Source organism: Miscanthus floridulus, chromosome 8 (genome assembly GCF_019320115.1).
Source record: "Miscanthus floridulus cultivar M001 chromosome 8, ASM1932011v1, whole genome shotgun sequence".
Classification (NCBI taxonomy): domain Eukaryota; kingdom Viridiplantae; phylum Streptophyta; class Magnoliopsida; order Poales; family Poaceae; genus Miscanthus; species Miscanthus floridulus.
Genome location: NC_089587.1, coordinates 177,940,174 through 177,960,562, shown reverse-complemented (window position 1 = coordinate 177,960,562; position 20,389 = coordinate 177,940,174). Strand labels below are relative to the sequence as shown.

At 46.7% G+C, this 20,389-nt stretch overlaps 2 protein-coding genes and 2 long non-coding RNA genes across 4 annotated transcripts; all 4 read left to right on the top strand.

Annotated features, from left to right (window-relative positions):
- Positions 1-361: 361 nt before the first annotated feature.
- On the top strand, positions 362-4,064 carry LOC136474129 (uncharacterized). The gene is made up of 3 exons (XR_010762847.1): positions 362-524; positions 3,802-3,874; positions 3,988-4,064. It is a non-coding gene; the product is annotated as an uncharacterized lncRNA (long non-coding RNA).
- Positions 4,065-4,156: 92 nt separating this feature from the next.
- Positions 4,157-5,898, top strand: LOC136474128 (protein MAIN-LIKE 2-like). Its single transcript, XM_066471734.1, has 6 exons — positions 4,157-4,662; positions 4,757-4,951; positions 5,149-5,242; positions 5,330-5,624; positions 5,700-5,798; positions 5,884-5,898. Exons 1-3 carry the CDS (start codon positions 4,198-4,200, stop codon positions 5,173-5,175), a joined length of 687 nt encoding a protein of 228 aa, XP_066327831.1. The 5' UTR covers positions 4,157-4,197; the 3' UTR covers positions 5,176-5,242; positions 5,330-5,624; positions 5,700-5,798; positions 5,884-5,898.
- Positions 5,899-13,647: 7,749 nt separating this feature from the next.
- Positions 13,648-16,179, top strand: LOC136477613 (flavonoid 3'-monooxygenase CYP75B3-like). Its single transcript, XM_066475825.1, has 2 exons — positions 13,648-14,607; positions 15,251-16,179. The coding sequence occupies exons 1-2, from the start codon at positions 13,711-13,713 to the stop codon at positions 15,893-15,895; spliced, it is 1,542 nt and encodes a 513-aa protein (XP_066331922.1). The 5' UTR covers positions 13,648-13,710; the 3' UTR covers positions 15,896-16,179.
- Positions 16,180-16,392: 213 nt separating this feature from the next.
- LOC136474127 (uncharacterized) lies at positions 16,393-19,994 on the top strand. The gene is made up of 3 exons (XR_010762846.1): positions 16,393-17,844; positions 17,985-19,327; positions 19,453-19,994. It is a non-coding gene; the product is annotated as an uncharacterized lncRNA (long non-coding RNA).
- The last annotated feature ends 395 nt before the right edge of the window (positions 19,995-20,389 follow it).

Below are 20,389 nucleotides of genomic sequence, written 5' to 3'. Positions count from 1 at the left end.
AAAACAATTTCTAGAAAAATACCAACGCCAAAACAATTTCTGAAAATAGACCATTTTTAGGCGTCTTAGCACATGACGCCGAGATATGAGGCTCGGCGTCGTGTCACGCCACGCCGAGGCTCTGCCACGTCACGGACGACCGGGGTCGTCGTCGCCACGTTGGCGCGTGGGTCCGAGACGTCGGCGTCCTGTCAGCCGACGCCAAGTGCCCAACATCGGCGCGGTCGGACAGAGCGCCGAGCTCTGGCCCCATCCGGAGCGCGGCCCAGGCGGCCCAACAGAGGACGGTGGCCCAGAAGCTCGGCGTTGGGTCACTTAACGCCGAGACTCCAGACCTCGGCGTGATCCGACTCAACGCCGAGGTCTGGACCCTTTAGGCCGCGCCGAGGCCCCTTCTTCTTCCTCCCTTCATTCTGAAACCGCCGGCCTCCCTCTCTTCCTCTTCACCCCCGCGCCGCCACCAAACCCTAACCCCCAAAATCGACCCCCGGTGCCACGATCTCGGCTCCCGAAGGTTCCTCGAGGTAATGGTCCCTCCCCTCCTCCATTCTATCCGCGTAGATGTGCTTACATTGTCCTTAATCATTTGGAATCAAGGTTGTTTGGTTATTTGGTATATTTGTGTTTGCATTTGCAAAATGTATGGCTTAGGATGATTGAGTGCATTGTTGTTTAACTGTTATATGTGATGAACATGTTAGGTTAGTTTGGTTTCTAGTTATTTTGGTCATTAGGGTTATTTGTTTATTATAGGTGTCATTAGGGTTAGTTATTTGTTGGTCATTAGGGTTACTATGTATTTTATTAATTTGTTGGTCATTACATTTCAATTTGTTATGAGTAGAAATGATTATGTTGTTGGGGTTGAAAAACGATGAAATGATATATTTTAGTTTCTACTTATTGGATTGAAATATATTCATATGTTACACTACTTGTTGTGTGATGGATGTAGATGGATAAATTAGTGAGGTTGCATCATGGAGGCCGTATTGTTAGGACAAGAGATGATAGTTTGGAATTTCTGGACATGTGTGAGGAGTTGTTGATTTTTTCTGAAACACCATCTTTGACCCAGTTAGTGGAGCGAGTGAAGGTTAAGTTAGGCTGGAATGAAGGAGACGTGCATGTTCAGTTTGAAGGTGTCATAGATGTTGGGTCGTCGAAGGGTCCTCGGATCAAGCGGTTGCTCAAAATTACAAACGAGTCTGAATGGAATGATTACAAGGCAGCTGTATTGGCCTCAGAAGTGCGATCTTTGGATTTAGTAGTAAGTAAGGAGTCCGGCTTAGGAAATGATAACTTCGAAGCATGGCCATCTTCCCCCGCTCACATAGGTTATGGTCCTTTGCCTGAAGAAGAAATACTTGTCACACAACTAGGCTACGGTGGAGATGAGGAAGAGAATCCGGTTGCCGATGGTGAGGGCAATCATGATAGTGATGAAGATGATGATGATTATGTAATTGTTGATGCAGAAGAAGGTTTGGACGATGCTAGCGGAGACTTTTCTATTGAGGATGAGCTTAGCGACGAAGATGATCTTAGTAGTGAAGAAGACTTTGGTGATGCTAGGGCTACGAACCATTTTGACATGGAGATAGCTGGAGATGATGAGTCCTTCGTAGAGGAGATAGCCGAAGACTCTGATGACGATCGCCCTGTTGGTCGTCTGAATTTAAGGGAAATAGAGATATTGTCTAGGGTCTTGCCTTGGAGAGATCCACTGGTTGGTGATTTCGAGGACCTTAGCCATGGTCATAGGGCAGTAGCTGATGGTGGGCAAAGTGATACAACTGTGCCTGATGTTAGCGGTTGCCTCATCATACGGAAGGGCATATTGTTTGCTACCATGGATGAGTTGAAATCATGGTTGCAAGAGTACTCCATTGTACACAACCGACCTTTTAGGGTCATCAATTCATTCAAGGAGAAGAGGTACACTGTTGCTTGTGAAGAACAGTGTGGTTGGAGAGTATGTGCTAGGAAGACGAAGGCAGGCAAATGGAAGATTACCTTAGTGAAGCAACCACATGTTTGTGCCACTGCTGAGGCAGAAGAGAACCATCTGCAGCTCAATTCTAGGTTCATTGCAAGGCAATTATGCCCCGTGGTGAAGCATATGCCAACCATTACGGTGTCTGCATTGGTTGAGATCATCTTCCAACGGTATAATTATTATGTCAAGTATGGGAAAGCATGGAGGGCAAAGCAGCGTGCACTGGAAATAATATTTGGAAATTGGGAAGAAGCTTATGAGCGCCTCCCTGTAATGTTGAACGCAATGAGGGCCGTAAATCCTGGGATGCACTTCGAGTATTTACCTAAGGAGGGTGAAACAAGGAATGGTAGCCAGGTATTTGGAAGGGCGTTTTGGGCGTTCGGGCAGAGTATCGAAGCATTCAAGCATTGCAGGCCCGTCGTCTCAATTGATGGGACCTTTCTTACAGGGAAATTTGAAGGCACAATGCTTATTTGTATTGGGACAGATGCAGATGACCAGCTTGTGCCATTGGCCTTTGCGATTGTTCGGAAGGAGGACACGGATAGTTGGTGTTGGTTTCTCAGGCTAGTAAGACAAGTGGTAATTGGTCTGGGACGTGATGTTTGTGTGATATCCGATAGGCATGCTGGCATTCTGAATGCCGTAGAACAAGAGATTCCTGGTTACGGCAAAATACATCACCGGTGGTGCACCAGACACCTTGCTCAGAATCTTATAAGGCGTGATCACACAAAGGACAACTTCAAATTATTTGAGGAGGTTTGCAGGCAGCAAGAGGTTCAATTATTCAAAGATAAGTTAGATGCCCTGAAGTTAGCCACAAATGTTGATGGCAGGCAATTCTTGAGCGAGTTGATGGCGTCCAAGGATAAGTGGTCACTTGCATATGACACGGGTGGTTGGAGATGGGGCTTCATGACTAGTAACATGGCAGAGATGTTCAACAGCCTTCTAAGAGGTTGTCGTGGTCTGCCTGTGACTGCTATTGCCTCATTCACCTTCTACAAGTTGAATTCTTGGTTCGTTTCGAGGAAGAAGCATGCGAGGTCTCTATGGACAGCAGGCAAAGCTTGGCCACTTTTAGCATCTCAGGAACTAGCTTTCTCAAAGAAAAAGTCTAAACGACAGAAGGGTTCATGTTTCGATCCGATCAACCATGGATATGAGATTCTAGAGGGTGGCGGAACTAACATTGGTGGTGAAGACCGTGGTGCTCGAAAACATAAAGTAGTGATCAATGAGAACAAGTGTACGTGTGGAAAACCGATCATATACCATAGGCCTTGCTCCCACATGATTACAGCTTGTCGCCTTAGACGTGTTGACCCTGAGGTCCCTCCCCGTATGGCCGCGGAGTTCTCTTTGAGGAACCTAATGAGCACCTGGAATCCTAAGTTCGAGCCATATCTTGACGAGAGTCAATGGCCTACTTATGATGGCCCCAAGTATGTGGCTGATCTTGGTTTACTCTGGAAGAGTAGAGGACCTAGGCGGCGGAAGCGGTTCAGGATGGACATGGACCGAGCCACGAAAGGTAGATCAACCACGAGTAAGGTTGGGAGACATTTTGTAGAGGACACCCAAAAGAGCCGTTGCTCTGGTTGCCATAAGCCGGGCCACAATAAGAGAAAATGTCCTGAACTACTTAGACAACAGGTATCCATCAAGCTAGCTACTAGAATTGCTTTGTGTAATGGTACATTGGTTTACTTTTGTTTTTTTTATTTTTATGTTACTTCGTACCACATACACATGCTTTAACTTACACTAATGGTTTGTCATTGCTTATGTTGCAGGATGGATCGGTTCCCCCTTCTTGATCCAAGGTTCGATGAGCACCACCGGGCTCGGAGGATCGAGAACGGAGAGGTATATTCAACAATTCGTATGAAAACACTGCATTGTTCATGTTTTGCTCTATAGTCCATGCTCTTTATAAAGTGACATGCACTAATACTTTTTCATGCTTGTTTTTTTTGCAGGTTTTGAATGTGCTGAGGCCAATGACACATGAGGCCTCTACGACCATGGTCTACGACGAGAGGTACACGCCCCTCCTAAAGGTGGCGAACCTTGCTACCGTTGCTCGTGTTTGTCGTCGAGGCACGCCACCTTTCAACCCAGCGGCATTGACGACGTTGATAGATCGGTGGCGTCCGGAGACACACAGCTTTCACCTACCATGCGGGGAGATGACGGTCACTCTCGAGGATGTTGCCATGATCCTTGGAGTCAAAATCCGAGGATTCCCAGTGACAGGAGACACGGAGTCTGAAGGATGGCAGCAGCGGGTTGAGCACTTCTTGGGACGGCCCCTAGCGGCAGTTGAGGCTGGCAAGAAACGGCGCAGCAGTGGGGTGTCCCTGAGGTGGCTTCGTCAGCAGTTTCGGGAGTGCCCACCCAACGTAGACGCCGAGACCGTGACATACTACTGTCGGGCCTATGTCCTCCACATGTTAGGTACGGTTCTCTTCCCTGACGGCACTGGAGACACGGCGTCCTGGATGTACATTCCGTGCCTTTTGAACTGGGAGGATGCCGGCAATAGGAGTTGGGGCTCGGCTATACTTGCCTTCCTGTACCGTCAGCTTTGCGAGGCTTGCCGCCGTCCTGGAGGCTCGCACGCTACAATGTCAGGCTGCATCACACTGTTGCAGGTAATAAAGCAAAGTTGTACAAGTTACCACTACAATTCAATGTATTTTCTTAACAAAAGTGATTAACATTCATGTTTCCACTCTTTTTTTGCAGATTTGGATGTGGGAGAGGCTTCCAGTTGGGAGACCGCATCAGCTTGATCCCCCACAACCTTGGTTTCCTCAAGGAGACGCAGTTGTCGCCCCTACCGTGGCACACCTCTACGAGCGAGCCCATGGAACATACCACGTGTCACGCCACGCATACATCAGCTTCACCAACGAGCTGGACACCCTTTTGCCACAGCATGTAAGTTTCCCACCCTTTTGCCCTAATCGAGGATAAGTGCACAAATTGAGCGTCGACTAGTTGATGACGACGTTGTGTACAGGTTCAATGGAGCCCATATCGGCGGAGGCAAGTAACGGATCTCAACTTGAGCGACTTGTGCATGGCAGACGAGGATGTCTGGACGATGAGGACCCCCCTTATTTGTTTCTATGCAGTTGAGTACCATCTCCCTCACCGTGTAGCACGGCAGTTTGGTAGGCTGCAGCCTTCTCCGCCCGATGATTTCTCCACCGGTTGGCAGCTCCACAAGTACGTAACATACAATATTTTGTTCATTTCACATGAAAGAATCATTGAGTAGGCCTTCATATTGCCGATTTGGTGTAAAATTTGCAGGTTCAACAGACAAAAAAATAAGAAGATCACCAACTGGCAGCTGGAGCACCATCGCTACATTGATGAGTGGATGTTGATGGAGCAGAACAACATGGGCATCCACGCCGTCCATCGTGACAAGGCATTCCATGATTACCTTGTTTGGTTTGGTCAACGAACAAGGCTTCAATTGAGGCCCGCTTGGACGGAGCAAGACATTGCTGACATTGCGAGCGAGGATGAGGGCAACAACCCATATGACCAAGCTACCCGAGAAGGCAGGCAAGTTGAGATCGCCCCTGCGTTAGCCAGAGCTGTAAGTGATACAACTATTTCAATCTCTGAGGTCTTTACTGTGATAGAGACATAAATTATTGTTTTTGTTGCATAGAGCATGGAGATAATGAGGACAGTGGCCGACCAAGGAAGGGCATTGATGATTCCTGTGGGCGATCCTGATGAGGCCTCCATGTTACGACAACACATTCAGGTAGTCTTCTCTCATTCAGTTGATGTTACATCTTTATATAGTTTTGCGACCAACCCCACTTACTAATAGTGCTTTCAAAATGCAGCGTGCCATGCATCGCCTATGAAAGGTAGCTGCACGCCTTGGATGTAGACGTTCCCCGGATGTGGCAGTCCCACAACAGCTTGGTGCTGGACCTTCTACTGCACATGTTGGAGGGACTTCATCTTCACATGGTGCACATGGTGGCATGACTTCTTCTTCACATGGTGCAACAACTACTACAGAGGGTGGTCAAGGACATGGTCATTATGATGATGAAGTTGATGAAGGACAGGGAGAGTATGATCATGAGTACGATGAGATTGGCATGTCCCAGCTTGGAGATGCACCCCAAGGAACTCAAGGCCCCTCCGGTTCTGGACGTCCACATAGGACGCTCAGACCAGTGGACAGGTACACTCCAGGTACCTATCCGTTTGGGAGGGGAAAGCGTTACGCTCGCCGTCCACGTTAAGGTAGAAGGAGCGATAAAAGATCCAAAGACTTCATATGCTTTATTTTGTGCATGGACTATGTATGCATTGGACCTTGTACTATGTTTTGGACTATGTTTGTTGATTGATGAAACATATGTATGGACTATGTTGGATGTTGAATGTGTTGGACTATGTTGGATGCTTAATGTGTTGGACCTTTGTATGTACGGATGTTGAATGAATGTGTCTGTCGGTGTGGTCATGTGTTATGTGAATGTGTGGAACGTCGCCATGTTTCATGTTTCCAGCTATTAAGGGCCTCCGTCGCAACTCACAAGGAAGAAGGGGTGTCATCGTCCCCATCCTAGGGGAGCTAGCGAAGGGGACGCAAAGGGGACGAAGCACGCAAAGAAGATCCACGGTGACATGTTAGGAGAGTCGGGGAGCTAGCGAAGGGGACGCAAAGGGGACGAAGCACGCAAAGAAGATCCACGGTGACATGTTAGGAGAGTCGGGGAGCTAGCGAAGGGGACGCAAAGGGGACGAAGCACGCAAAGAAGAGATGATATATTGGTGAACCCAGGGGCTTGGCGTTTAGTCATTTGACGCCGACCCCTGGTACGTACTGGAAAGCAATTCACCGAAGCGCCGAGGTGCCCAAGCTCGGCGTTTAGTCATTTCACGCCGACCCCTGGTGCTTCCTGGAAACCCTTGCATCGAAGCGCCGAGGTGCCCAAGCTCGGCGCGTTATGACTAAGCGCCGAGGTTCGGCCCAAACCGGGCCACGGCCGTTTCAAACCCTAGGGTTGGCGTGGGCCGCCTCGACGCCGAGCCTCAGCCCAACTCGCAGAAAGCCGAGCCAAACCCTAGGGTCGGCGTGGGACGACTAAACGCCGAGCCTCAGCCCACCTCACACACGGCCGCCAAACCCTAGGGTCGGCGTGGGTCGACTCAACGCCGAGGCTCAGCCCACCTCACACACCCCAAACCCTAGGGGAGCCTCAGCTCAACATGTAAACGCCGACCCAATCCATTTGGTATATGTTGCGATCCTATTTGCATGATTCAAATGAAAAATCTTTCTCAACGATTTCTATTCGACTAACACGAGTTATACTAATAAGAGTAGACAAGTTATATTTATGTTTGTATATTTGTTCCTGCAGGAAAAACCGATTGTTGGTTCGATTTCAATCCCCTATTTTTAGGGAGACTCAAATCTTTTTATTCAGTTTGGGAATCAACCATAGTACATGAAACTTAGAGGTAGGTAAACTGCAATTTATGAAATAGCGGAGGCACAACGATTACACTCACATCAAAAGTAACAATGGCATGTCGCAAACTAAACCTAGCATGTCTTAGGGGATTGAAAGAAACAAGTGATACAGACATTACAAAGGGAACACACTCAAATAAAAACTAACAATGGCATGTTGCAAACTAAACCTAGCATGCCTTACGAGATTGAAAAGAACAACTCATACAAGCATTCCACATTCGGATTGACTAACAAATGTTGGTCCTAATAATGCTCCCACATATTGAACTGAGTTGCGCCTTCCCCATAGTATGATCCAGTTGACGGAGGCGGTGGTGGTGGCGGTGGCGGTGGCGGTGGAGAAGGAGGTCCATCCTTCTTATGGTTCGTGCACTCGCAGTACGGATTATTGCATAGTGCCTCCTCTGCATCATTGCTGTTGTCGTCGTCCGACTTGTCCCTGTTACCACTTCCAGGGCCATACTCTAGGTCAAAGATGCGTCCCTGTAGATATGTGATGTACTGTTGATGGGGATAGATAGGAGGAGGGTCGACCCATCTAGTGAAGCCACAGTTATCTGGACAGCTTGAATCCTGAAAACCCATCTACCAATAAGTACTACTAGAAACTACATGCAAATCTTAAAAAGGAGAGAGTTCAAAGGCAATACAAATCCTCGCGGGCATCTGAAGAAACGACGGCCTCCACCGTCACAGTCGTTGTACATCTGCACAACGCAATCCAAACCGTGGCGGCATTTTGGCCAATCTTCAATGCGCTTATCGTATGATCTAAGAGGTCTCTCACGGGTGAAGTCACTCTTCCTCTCCAAAGGAAATTCCTCTATTGCTTCTTCAAAAGAATCAGGACCCAGAGAACCCTCCCACACAATCGGAGGTCCCTTCCTCACCCCCTTTCCTCTCCCTCCACCTAAACCCTTTCCACTCGAGGAACCTCCGCTCGACATTTGCTAAAACTAAACCAGAAAACAAGTTGTGTGGATGTGGAGCAAGACATGGAGCACTATATATAGATATGAAGGCAGGTTCACCATGAATGCTACGTGACAAAAAACATGTGTGCCTACTCATTTATTGAATCTGAAAAGGCTAGATGCTTCATCTGAAAAGCCTACAACCATGACTGGTCATTTCATCTGAAAAGGCTACACCTGTGTTTTGTCACTACATCTTAATGCAGTACATCACTCTGATATTAATTCATTGCGTCTACAGATACAACAGTAAACGAATCTAGGCTTTTCAGTGAGTTTTCAAATAGACTAGTACCCCTTTCAGTGACTGCAACAGTACTTGTAGCCTTTTCAGTGACTGCAACAACACAAGTAGTCTTTTCAGTTATACAAACAGTACCACTACAGTCTTCGGATAGTTAACGAAGTACATGGCATAAGACCATCTGAAATAAAATCATAGTGCATTACAACATAATAAAAAAATTCCAGGGAATAAGTTCATCTGAAATAAAAGCAGAGTGCATTACAACATAGTAAAAAAAGTCCAGGGCTACACGACATCGCTCGTGAATGAACCAAATACCTACTGAGTGCAACGAGGCCACTTTCCCTTCCTCTCGGCATCGGGATTCTCCTCCATCGCTGCCTTCGCTCGGCGCACACGCTCAATCTTCTTCTCCCTCTCCGCCCGGTACGCAGCAACACGCCTCCTTTCCTCCTCTTCCTTATGCTCCTTTTCTATAGCCTCCAGTCTGCGTCTCTGCTCAAACCTCTCCTTAACCTCCGCATCCCACTCCTTCAGGCCTTCTAGACGCTGCTTGTCCGACTCCTTGATCTCAGTGTCAATCCACTGCTCAAAGTCACACAGTGGTGGAACGGTCTGCAAGAAAAACAAATTGTTACAAAATAAATAAATAAGCAATACTTAATATCACAAGAAAATTAATTAACAAAATAAAAATTCCTCACAAACGATGCACGGCGTTGTTGCTTTGTAGGTTCCCATGCATAATTGGGACACATCCAGAACCTCTGCCTATATGTTTCCTCATCTTCAGAGATGTCTACCTTGCAAGGATCACCACAAAAGCACATTGGTCGAGGAACACCTTCAGGCAGAGGCTTTAGGTCGTAGGGATTTGCCCTTTGGCGACCATAGCTACAATTGAAAGAATTTAGTCATATTAACGGAGAACCAAACCTAAACCTAGGGTTTTCTATTTGTTGCACAGATAATGAATAAACATTGGGATTACCTTGGAATACGAGCTTTACCACGTCTTGGCATCCTAACGTTACGAAGAAAACGTCTTGGTCATAACAAATTGAAATGTAATGACCAACAAATTAATAAAATACATAGTAACCCTAATGACCAACAAATAACTAACCCTAATGACACCTATAATAAACAAATAACCCTAATGACCAAAATAACTAGAAACCAAACTAACCTAACATGTTCATCACATATAACAGTTAAACAACAATGCACTCAATCATCCTAAGCCATACATTTTGCAAATGCATACACAAATATACCAAATCACCAAACAACCATGATTCCAAATGATTAGGGACAATGTAAGCACATCTACGCGGATAGAATGGAGGAGGGCAGGGACCATTACCTCGAGGAAGCTTCGGGAGACGAGATCCGGGCACCGGGGGTCGATTTTGGAGGTTAGAGTTTCGTGGGGGCCGTGGGGGATTTGGGGGCCGTGGGGGAATGGAGGAAGGGAGGGAAGAAGAAGAAGGGGCCTCGGCGCGGCCTAAAGGGTGCAGACCTCGGCGTTGAGTCGGATCACGCCGAGGTCTGGAGGCTCGGCGTTAAGTGACCCAACGCCGAGCTTCTGGGCCACCGTCCTCTGTTGGGCCGCCTGGGCCGCGCTCCGGATGGGGCCAGAGCTCGGCGCTCTGTCCGACCGCGCCGATTTTGGGCACTTGGCGTCGGCTGACAGGACGCCGACGTCTCGGACCCACGCGCCAACGTGGCGACGACGACCCCGGTCGTCCGTGACGTGGCAGAGCCTCGGCGTGGCGTGACACGACGCCGAGCCTCATATCTCGGCGTCATGTGCTAAGACACCTAAAAATGGTCTATTTTTAGAAATTGTTTTGGCGTTGGTATTTTTCTAGAAATTGTTTTCAAAAGAGATCAAAATACGAAAATTTCACACACCAGCTAAGGAAATCGAAGCCTACCAAGAAAAATAAATAAATAAGGGGGTTTTCCCCTATACCTTAAATCACTGTGAGCCGGTTATTTATTTTGATCACACGATTATGATCACCTATTACCTCACATGAGGTAATATGTGACATATATATTTATTTGATTTTTATTTCGTAAAGTAGGATAAATTAGGGAAATTTTAGATATAAAAAATTATTTTTCTAATTTGATCAATACATGCGTGATCTGACAGATATAGTAAAACTTTTTTATTTTGGGACTTTGGACGATATATTTTGGTTAACATGTAATTTTACGTGTGAATTAATACACTTAAATTTGCATGGATGTGATTTGCATGTGTGCCAACGTGACAAGTACCTGATTTGCATGTGTATGAGATTTAGTGACTAGCGTGTGGGTGGAATACATGACGGACCACGGAAAAGGAAGGGGCAGCTGCTAGTTTCTGCGACCAAACTAAATGACGAACATTCATTGGAATTGAACGCAGCGATCAAATTTCTGACATGCTTAAGTTTCTTTTTTAGGAAAAAAATAATTTCATCTTTTTTCTGATTTGTACGGCACGGGTGTGCTTAATGATCATATTCGCTTCAACAGCTTATTAATCATGGTATAATATTTTTCTCTCATAATAAAATAACATCTGCCGGCTGATCAGTCATATCAGCCGCAGAAACCGTCGAGCTATTATCTTTTGGGTTCTCGGCTGCGCACGGGCTCATCCCCTGCATGCTGACGTTAGCGCTGACGATGGCAAAAAAAAAGCAAAACATTTAATTCAAATTGTTATAACTTTAAAACGGTGTATCCGTTTTTTATTCTGTCTGCACCAGTGTGTTCTACACGATGAGACGAACAAAATTAGACTACACTTGCATGTATTTCGAAGAATTTTTTTCCCGTAGCAATTTATATATACTGACTTATAACATATAACTTACATGAAAAAATTAAAAACTCAAGAGTTATGAAAATGCAACTTATTTATAAAGAGTTATTAAACACAATGGAACAAATTAACTTATAACTTGAGCCAAAACTTGCAAACACAAAAGTTATTAACACACAAAGGAACAAATTAACTTATAACTTATGCCAAAATTTAGAAACACAAAACTTATAAAATAAAACTTATGTACAAAAGTTACCAAACAAAACTTGTGTACCTAAGTTATTATATACAATTTGTGTAAATAAGTTGTAAGTTATAAGTTATAAGTTAATATACATAAATTGTTACTAGAAAAATATTATTCAAAAAATAAGCAAGTGGGATTTTATTCGCCTCGCCGTGTAGAACACAGCGGTGCAGACGGAATTAAAAATAAATACACCGTTCAGAAGTTATAGCATTTTAACATAAATATATTACTTTTTTTAAGTGACGTTAGGGCATTTGGATACTGTGCTGGCGCCTGCAGCCTTGCCGGTCGCATCGTTCGCTGGCCTGAAATCCGGTGAACGCCCGCCAGAATGGATTTGTGCAGTTTCAGTCTCCGTGACTTGAGGATTCGACAATATCTTTTATTTTCTAAATGAATTAATTTAATATTAAAAAATCAAAAAAAATCAAGAGTCTGTTTAGCCAACCACGGATTGTTTTAGTCTCTCCCAACAACTAGATTTTTGCCCTATGCAGTTACTTTGTCTTATAGCTATATTTACGCCGCTTTATTACTATATTTACACCGATTTTTTTAATGTAATGTGTTGGACAGAGTGATGTAATTTGAGGATAATACTAATATATGTCAAATTGTTCACAAAAATTTACAAATTATTTCTATGGATTGCAAATCTCAGAGATTATATACCAAAATTTCAGAAAAAATTATAGATTATTTCTATGCATTGTAAATAGTAGATAAATATATATCAAATTGTTCACAAATTCAGAAAATCAGATTCTCTGTGTATTCCGTCACTGTCGTCATTCTTGCCGGCGGGTATCCTCTGCGGCTCTGCTTCCTTGGGTCGCTTCGCTAGCTAGCTGCCTAGGACTCGGCATTATCGTCGGTGTAGATGCTCCTGGAGACCTGAACATGGACCATGCCTGCTTCTGGCCAGGCCAGGCGACGGTGACAGGTCGGGCCCGTCCGGCCGTCAACCTCCCGCGTCGCTTTCTGGCGAATGGCCCCGGCCTGACGGACGACGGCGTCGTTTAGGCTATCTCCGTCACAACACCTAAAATACATGATTCATTTATCTTTTAGGTTGTACTACAGTTAAAAGATTCAATACATATTCGGTATCTTTTTCAATAATAAGATTAAAAAAAATCATTTCTACAAATAGGTTTTGAGGAAAGATGATGCCCATATTTGAGTTGTGTCTCTCAGACAACCCAAGTTCTCCCGTATAGGTACTAGACTGAATTTAGATCTCTTATTACCTACTTTAAATTTACATGGGCCACGTGATCATCCGCCAGGTATCATGAGCTGCGTGGCGTGAGGTCGCCGAGACCGGGCTCTTGAATCGCAGCAGGGGTGCGAATCGCGACGAGTGGATGTCTCACGATGTCGTTTCAAATAACAAGCAGTATGTTTGCTTTGTCGTATACGATCGTGGATTATAAGTTAGAATAATATTTTTCTCTCACGTTAAATCAGCCAGCAATAATAATTCACGATCCTTCCAGCCGAAACGAACAGGTTGAAGACGTTTGAATGTCTTACCGTTGGAGAGTTAAAGCATCTAAAGGCTCCGAAAATAACCGGTTCTGTTAGCCATACAGAAAATCAAAGGCTCATATTTGTTCGAGGTATTACCTCAAAAATGCACCGTAGCATTGCCCAGTAAAAAAAAAAGGTACAGTGCTCCTCCGAGCTCCCCAATCGCGGCGCGAGTAGGTAGGAACTGAACGGCAGGCAGGCAGGCAGGCAGATTGTTAGCTGAAGCACGCCATGCAAGTGGCATCTGTATATATAGATGAGCCACTCCCTCGCTAACCGCACGCTCGACGCTCAGTCCAACGCCAAGCGCGCCTCCCGTGAACCGAGCAAGTCAAACCATGGACGTGCCGCTGCCGCTGCTGCTGGGCTCCCTGGCCGTGTCCGTCGTGGTATGGTGCGTCCTGCTCCGCCGCGGTGCGCACGGGAAGGGGAAGCGGCCGCTGCCGCCCGGTCCCCGGGGCTGGCCGGTGCTGGGCAACCTGCCGCAGGTGGGCTCTCATCCGCACCACACCATGTGCGCGCTGGCACGGAAGTACGGCCCACTGTTCCGGCTGCGCTTCGGCAGCGCCGAGGTGGTGGTGGCCGCGTCGGCGCGGGTGGCGGCGCAGTTCCTGCGCGCCCAGGATGCCAACTTCAGCAACCGCCCTCCAAACTCCGGAGCCGAGCACGTGGCGTACAACTACCAGGATCTGGCGTTCGCGCCCTACGGCTCCCGGTGGCGCGCGCTGCGGAAGCTGTGCGCGCTCCACCTCTTCTCCGCCAAGGCCCTGGACGACCTGCGCGGCGTCAGGGAGGGCGAGGTGGCGCTCATGGTGAGGGAGCTCGCCCGGCACCAGCACGCCCCCGTGGTGCTGGGCCAGGTGGCCAACGTCTGTGCGACCAACACGCTGTCCCGGGCGACGGTGGGGCGGCGCGTGTTCGCGGTCGACGGAGGGGAGGAAGCCAGGGAGTTCAAGGATATGGTGGTGGAGCTGATGCAGCTCGCCGGGGTCTTCAACGTCGGCGACTTCGTTCCGGCGCTGGCGTGGCTCGACCCGCAGGGCGTGGTCGGCAAGATGAAGCGGCTGCACCGCAGGTACGACGACATGATGAACGGGATCATCAGGGAGCGGAAGGCCGCCGGGGAAGGCAAGGACCTGCTCAGCGTGCTGCTGGCCAGGATGCGGGAGCAGCAGCCGATCGCTGACGGTGAGGACAGCAGGATCAACGAGACTCACATCAAAGCACTCCTCCTCGTAAGTTTCTCCTTTTCCCGTGCACACAATTACTGCTCTCGAACTCGAATGGACCGGACTGCCGGCAGTGACTGCGACATGCTGTATACTTTTATTGCAAAAATGGATCCCGACGTGTTGGAGTTGGTCCAGTTGAGGATCCAGGGTGTTTTGGCGGGATAAGCAAGCTAAATTTAGATATCTACAACATGAAATATTCTGGATACATGGTGGATATTCTGACCCTAAAAAATTTAACGGAGGGGGATATCCATATGTTGATTAGCACATGTTTTGTGTGACAATTAGAGTAGTATAGTGCTAATTAACATATTTTATTTTTAATTAGTTATTATAATGACAAGATTAGTGTCTGTGCATATTTATTAGGATATAATTAGTTGTTATTATTTTTAAATAATAGATATAATTAGTTAAGTATTCTCATCCTATGCAATCTTATTCATCCAACAAACAGAAAAATAGCTCGTCCAATCCATCCAACCAAACATACATGGATATTCATATTTCGAAATCCATGGATGACCATATCCTATCTATTCTTGTCATCAAACCAAACACAGGCTTGGAGTTTGGAGTATGATATTCCTCTCTTGTTTTCACATGGATGCATGTACTTTGTGTCGACACATCGTGACAACAGAACCTCTTCACGGCGGGGACGGACACCACGTCCAGCACGGTGGAGTGGGCGCTGGCCGAGCTGATCCGGCACCCGGACATGCTCAAGAAGGCCCAGCAGGAGCTGGACGCCGTCGTCGGCCGCGACCGCCTGGTGTCCGAGTCGGACCTCCCGCGCCTCACGTACCTGACGGCGGTGATCAAGGAGACGTTCCGGCTGCACCCGTCCACGCCGCTGTCGCTGCCCCGCGTGGCCGCCGAGGAGTGCGAGGTGGACGGGTTCCGCATCCCCGCGGGCACCACGCTGCTGGTGAACGTGTGGGCGATCGCCCGCGACCCGGAGGCGTGGCCCGAGCCGCTCCAGTTCCGCCCCGACCGCTTCCTGCCGGGCGGCTCGCACGCGGGCGTCGACGTCAAAGGGAGCGACTTCGAGCTCATCCCGTTCGGCGCCGGCCGGAGGATCTGCGCGGGCCTCAGCTGGGGCCTGCGCATGGTCACGCTCATGACAGCCACGCTCGTGCACGCCCTGGACTGGGACCTCGCCGACGGCATGACCGCGGACAAGCTGGACATGGAGGAGGCGTACGGGCTCACCCTGCAGCGCGCCGTGCCGTTGATGGTCCGCCCAGCACCCAGGCTGCTGCCGTCTGCCTACGCAGCGGAGTAGAAAAACAAAAATGCGGATTCTCGGCTCGCTGGATATCCCCTATCCATATATGTCCGTCCGTATGCATAATATCTACTCTACGTGGATTACGTACTGTACTCTCTGTTGTAATAAATACATACGGACTCTATCCTTCAGCAAAGAGGAGGAATCTTAATCTAGTTCGTATGTACGTGACTCTTACCGTACTTTTACATTTTGGTAGGACTATATATATATATATACACGTGTGAGCTCTATGTTGTAATCATTAATATTTAGAGGAATAAAGAATAGTATCTATATTTCTTGTGTCTATGTGTTCTACTTTTATCTACTATATTAATCACAAGAGACAGAGAGAGAAATGTCCTAACCTCTAGCAAAACATGTTATTAGCACGACAAGCTCTATGTCGACATCACCGTTGATGTTGCCGTCAATCTTCGAACCACTTCGACAAAGTTATATATTCATCTTCAAATAACCTGAATATAGCTCTCACATATCTATCTACCATACCCTATAATATACCAGTTAGAATAAATCTATAGCCACACAACAAATGCCTGCTCCATAGTCATGACTCATGCTACATCCACACCTATAAATACAGTCAGAAAATATAACACCATCAAAATAAATGCACCAGATCATCTCTTAATCATTCTCTCTCATTACTCGTCCAAATCCGACGGCTCAGATTCAGTGTGTCTGCCCTCAGTCGCCCTCCCGCCGACCTCCCACGCGCATGCGCTGCAGGCTCGCGTTGATTTCGGTTACCCCGTCGTGCTGATGCCGATCCCTCTTCTCCCCATCATCCTCTTCTCTCTTCCAGGTCGGCATCGCAACACCGCACGAGCGGTAGCCGCCGGCCGTGCATGCTGGATCGCCGGCCGCAGGGGCTCGGAAGCCGCGCTTGGCCACGCCTGGCCCCAGCGAGGAGCCGGCGCGGGGCCAACCGCAGGGGCCGCATGGGGCCGTCGGCCGCCGGACCGGGCTGCAGGGCCGCGAGCGCGGGGCTGCCAGTCGCCGGCCGTCAGCGGCTCAGCTCTGCGGGCGAGATCCAGGCTCGCGCGTTTCCTGCTGTTCGAGAAGGTGGACTATCTCCAGTGGATAGTTGCCGCCGCCGCCTTCTTCTTCGTTGCCATCGTCTTCGTCGCATTTCTCTCGCGCCGCGCGGGACCAGGACCCGTGGGAGCGGAAGCCGAGTGTAATCCCCCACCACAGCACGCTGCCAGCAAGCCCGCGACCACGGCAAGGGCGCAGCCCATCTCCGCAACGTAGTTCCTCTCCCGGAAGCAGCACAAGGTCCTTCCTTTCTCCCTTCCCCCACTAAAATTCCTGGAAGCAGTGTAGGGACTGTTTGCTCATTTCTATCCATGCACGTGCTCATTCAGTTGAATCAGTTCTCAGGATGGGGGGCGAAATTCATTAGATCTGGGAGATAGGCAGTGTGTTTTGCATATTAAATCAGCTTGGGATCTTGCATACATTCTATTGACAGCTCTGTGTTAGCAGTGGTTCTGACCCCAAGTAAAATGTCTGAATTTTTATCATACTTCTTGATACGTGAGCACCCTGTGTCTCATGATTTGTTTGTGTTTTTTTGCTCTGCTTACAACTATTTATAGATTGATACTTTACTCCACTGCAAATAAGAACCACAAACCAATGCAACTCTGAAATGTTAAATTTTGTCAAATTCATTGATACTGGTCAGGGCCATTTACAATTGGTATGTATTTCTTCAATTCAGATTAACCTATTGTTTTATTTGGTTCATTAATATTCTTTCATATTTCATTCGGATTTTTTTGTCTCCATATCTCTAAATTATACTAGCTTGGGATTATTCTTCATGAGTTTGCACATGGTTTATTTTTGGAGGAAAAACTAGAATGCTTCAGGTCATGAAGTATGACACTGAAGTTGAGAGTTTATCAAAGCAAGGTCAAGGACCTGGAAAGGTATAAACTCTGGCATGCCCGTCCAGTATTTTCATTTTATTTTATTATTACCACTTTACCAGAGCTGAATAGTGTTATCCATTATTTGTAGCGACTTGCTTATGCTACTTTAACATGTAATTAAACTTCTTTATTTTCAGGTCCAGACCCGAACTAGGAAAATGAATTCTCAGGGTGCTAGAGCAATTGTCAGGGAAGTCCTTTTCCTTCTTTTTTGTATTCAGCTAGGAGTGGCACATAACAATGATCTGGTTTTGCAATGCTCTAGCCCTATTAAGCTCTTTCCTTGTCTGAAGCCAAGGGGTGCTCACTGCTGCTTGTTACGGGAAATCGGGAATGACCTTGCTCATGGCCATAGGCATGGTATGCGGCTAGCTCATGAGAGGGGAGGGATCACTGAATGGAAATTTCCTAAAAAATTGTATGAGGCATGGTATCTTCTTTGTTTAGTTGCAGCAGATTGTGTTTTGTTTAGGCCAATCATCTTGGTTTTTTCAGCTAATCAGTTCAATTTTTTATGCAATACAAAAAATTGTATGAAACCTGAACATATGTGCAGATGACAATTTTGATAGCTAAATAAATATTGAAACAAATCTTTACTTTGTGCTACACACATATCATTCAGTTCTTAATTGATTGGAATTTCTTCTGTTGATTTGTAGTGTGGCATTAGTTAATGGGACTGTACTGCTAGCTTAGTTCTGTTCGGCTGAAGAGGGTATAGTAACTGTTCTTCCAAATCCAGTCAGTTTCACAAATCCTGAAATCCATAAAGAGGGTGCACGTACTACCCTTTCTTGGAGATTGTACCGTACAAGGTCTCGAATACCTCCACGAATGAGTCTCTACCAGTATATAATGCACCGGTCGGAGATCGCTTTCTTGCTGTGTAAAGCTCCCATTCATTAATCATATGGAAATCCTGGATAAAAGTATTCGCTTGCTGCTAACCTACTCTTCTTTGATTGGTTGGTGACGACGAAAATGCTGACCTCTTGCTGCATGAACTCAGATCAATGTGCTAGAATTAGACCAATGCATTCTAACTAGGATTCCTGTGGTCCTAATCAGTGGTGTTAGATAATTTGACTGTTGATTGCATACGAAGTTTTATCATAAAAAAGACTTGCAAGGTTTGTTAGGAGGGTGGGGTTGGTATGCTTTTGTGAGATAGATGTCTTTGTCAAATAGGTGCGATTGTTGATTTGCATTAGAACGACAAATCCAGACAGTTTTAATTTGTTGAATGCAGGTGCTGAATGTAACTTTGAGGATGACTCTGTTACCTGTATTCCTGCAATGTCATGAATCATGATCCTAATGTCAGTAGAGTTTCCAAAGTAGACCATTTCAGATGGCTTGGCTTTCTTTATTTATGAGAAGATTGTGCTTGATGCAGGTGGTCACTTTCTGAGGAAACTTTTGCTGGATGGCAGGAGATTCCCAAAAAATGCATCTCGATCTACAGCAGTTTCTTTGGGTATGAGTTCTCTCTCAAGTTGTGTTGCTTATAATTTGGCTTTCAAGTTCTCAAAAAGTGTGGTTTCTTGATTTCAGTTAATCTATGGAACAGAAGTCATAGGCTCGCAATTTTTGTCTGTGTAGGTTGTTTCTCATGGTGAACAAGTATTCCCCCGTGTGACGGAAAAAATGTGCAAGCAAGAGTTGGTTCACGACTGGAGATATAGCTGCCTTTGGGAGTGGGTGTGTGCACTACCACATCGAGCTTGTGCTGATGATGGCGATTTGAGTGTTCATTTGTCTAAGCTTCTAAGCTTGTCGTTCTTAATTCAACTTCATTCCGTTTTCAATAATCTATAGTACTGATAGAGTATATAGCCATTGCAGGTCCAAAAGGTCAGTCGAATGTTTTTGATGTTTGGGCATCACCTGAAGCAAGACAACATTGGTAGATCGATAGCGGTAGCTAGAATTGAGAATTTATGTTTTATAGCTGGCTAAATGTTTCTGTTGTTTTTTTTTGTTAAATTTAGCTGTATAATACATATTATCTGAATGGCGTATGTATAGGACAAATTTCTATAATATACTGAAAATGATGCAATGAATTGGAATCTCTCTTAATTGTATTGATATACTCTATTTATGTGACGAAGTACCACCGTAGTTTGGTTATCTTCATGTGTATCCCTAAAATAAAGTTGTGGCGTTAGCACGGGCACTATACTAGTGTCTATAGTTCTCATGTTATATATTCATCGTCGAATAATGTCGGGTTCATAAACCCGGGGTCCCTCTTGGTCAGAGAGGCGGGCTGGAGTTGTGCGTTGTTCGCAACATTGTCTGCTGGGCCAAGCCTTTGTTGAAAAGCCACGACAGGCCAGGAGGGCGATCCAATCTCCGACAGGAAGGCTTGGCCGAGGCGGAACGACGCCGCTTCCGACTCCGGACCGCCTCTCTGACCGGAAGGCCTCTCGAAGGAGGAACAACGCTCGCTTGCAACTCCAGCCCGCCTCTGGATGGCCTCTCCGACCGGAAGGCCTGGCCAAACACCACTTCAGACACCGACACGCGTCTCTGA